The sequence below is a fragment of the Chaetura pelagica genome, unplaced genomic scaffold, assembly GCF_000747805.2.
Source record: "Chaetura pelagica isolate M959 unplaced genomic scaffold, ChaPel_1.0 scaffold638, whole genome shotgun sequence".
In the NCBI taxonomy this organism is placed as follows: domain Eukaryota; kingdom Metazoa; phylum Chordata; class Aves; order Apodiformes; family Apodidae; genus Chaetura; species Chaetura pelagica.
Window position 1 is genome coordinate 798,096 of NW_009954298.1, and position 931 is coordinate 799,026.

Consider the following 931-nt stretch of genomic DNA (forward strand, 5'->3'; position numbering starts at 1 on the left):
CCCTGCACCCTCTGCAGCCCCTGCACCCTCTGCAGCCCCTGCAGCCCCTGCAGCCCCCCGGGGGCTGGAGGCACAGGCTGGGCGGAGGGAAGCAGCTTCTTTTCTTTAACGTGCCATTTATGTGTTGGAGCAAGTTCAGAGCCGCAGTCCCCGTCCATGCAAATGGGCGATAAGAAGAAGAATGGTTTGGCAGCGCAGATTGCCCCGAGTGTCTCCACATCCTGCGGGGATGGGGGAGGCTGCAGCCTGACCCCACCTCACCCCACCCTGTCCACAGCACTTTAGCCTTTATTTTAATCACGGCCTTGATTCACCCGAGGTGATTAGAGCGGGTTTGGCAGCCTCTGGCTGTGTATGACAAGGCAGCAGGGGTTTTTTGATCTGGTGATGTTTCCTCCTACGCCTCTGTCGTGTGGTGGACAAAAAAAAACAAGAGCCATCAAAAATTATGGGCTTAGTCGAGGTTTTCCCAAGTCTCATGATGCAAATATACAGAGCAGATCGGCTTGGCACCCTCAGGAAGTGTTGGCTGCTGTAGGAAAAGATAACCGGGCATTTCTGCACCACCCCGGGTTTGCAGCAGTTTCCCATCCCATCTCCTTTTTGTCCACCCTCCTTCCCAAGCCAACATGAGCAAACGCCTTCCCGTGCTCTGAGCTGGGATTCCCACGTCTCTCCTCGCAGCTGTTCCTGGAGAAATACGGCTACTTCGGCGAGCGGGGGCCGGGCCCGCACAGCCCCGCCGCGTTCAGCCGGGCGCTCAGGTAGGAGCCTTTCATTGAAAACTGCAGCAGAAACGCAGCGGCTGGGGCTGGGCAGGAGCTGCTGCTGCTCGGGGGGCCCTTGTGCAGCCGGGGGGTGTGTGTCTCTCATGGTCATATGGTGAAGCACAACCCCGGCGCGGTGCTGCTCCCGCATCCCATGGGCCGGG

At 58.9% G+C, this 931-nt stretch overlaps 1 protein-coding gene across 1 annotated transcript in view; it reads left to right on the top strand.

The window, feature by feature from the left end:
- MMP28 (matrix metallopeptidase 28) overlaps positions 1-931 on the top strand; it is a 17,927-nt gene that overhangs the window by 7,453 nt on the left and 9,543 nt on the right. The window contains exon 2 of the mRNA XM_010003826.1: positions 685-764. Within this exon, the coding sequence (XP_010002128.1) occupies positions 685-764 (80 nt within the window). The remainder of the gene's footprint in view (positions 1-684; positions 765-931) is intronic.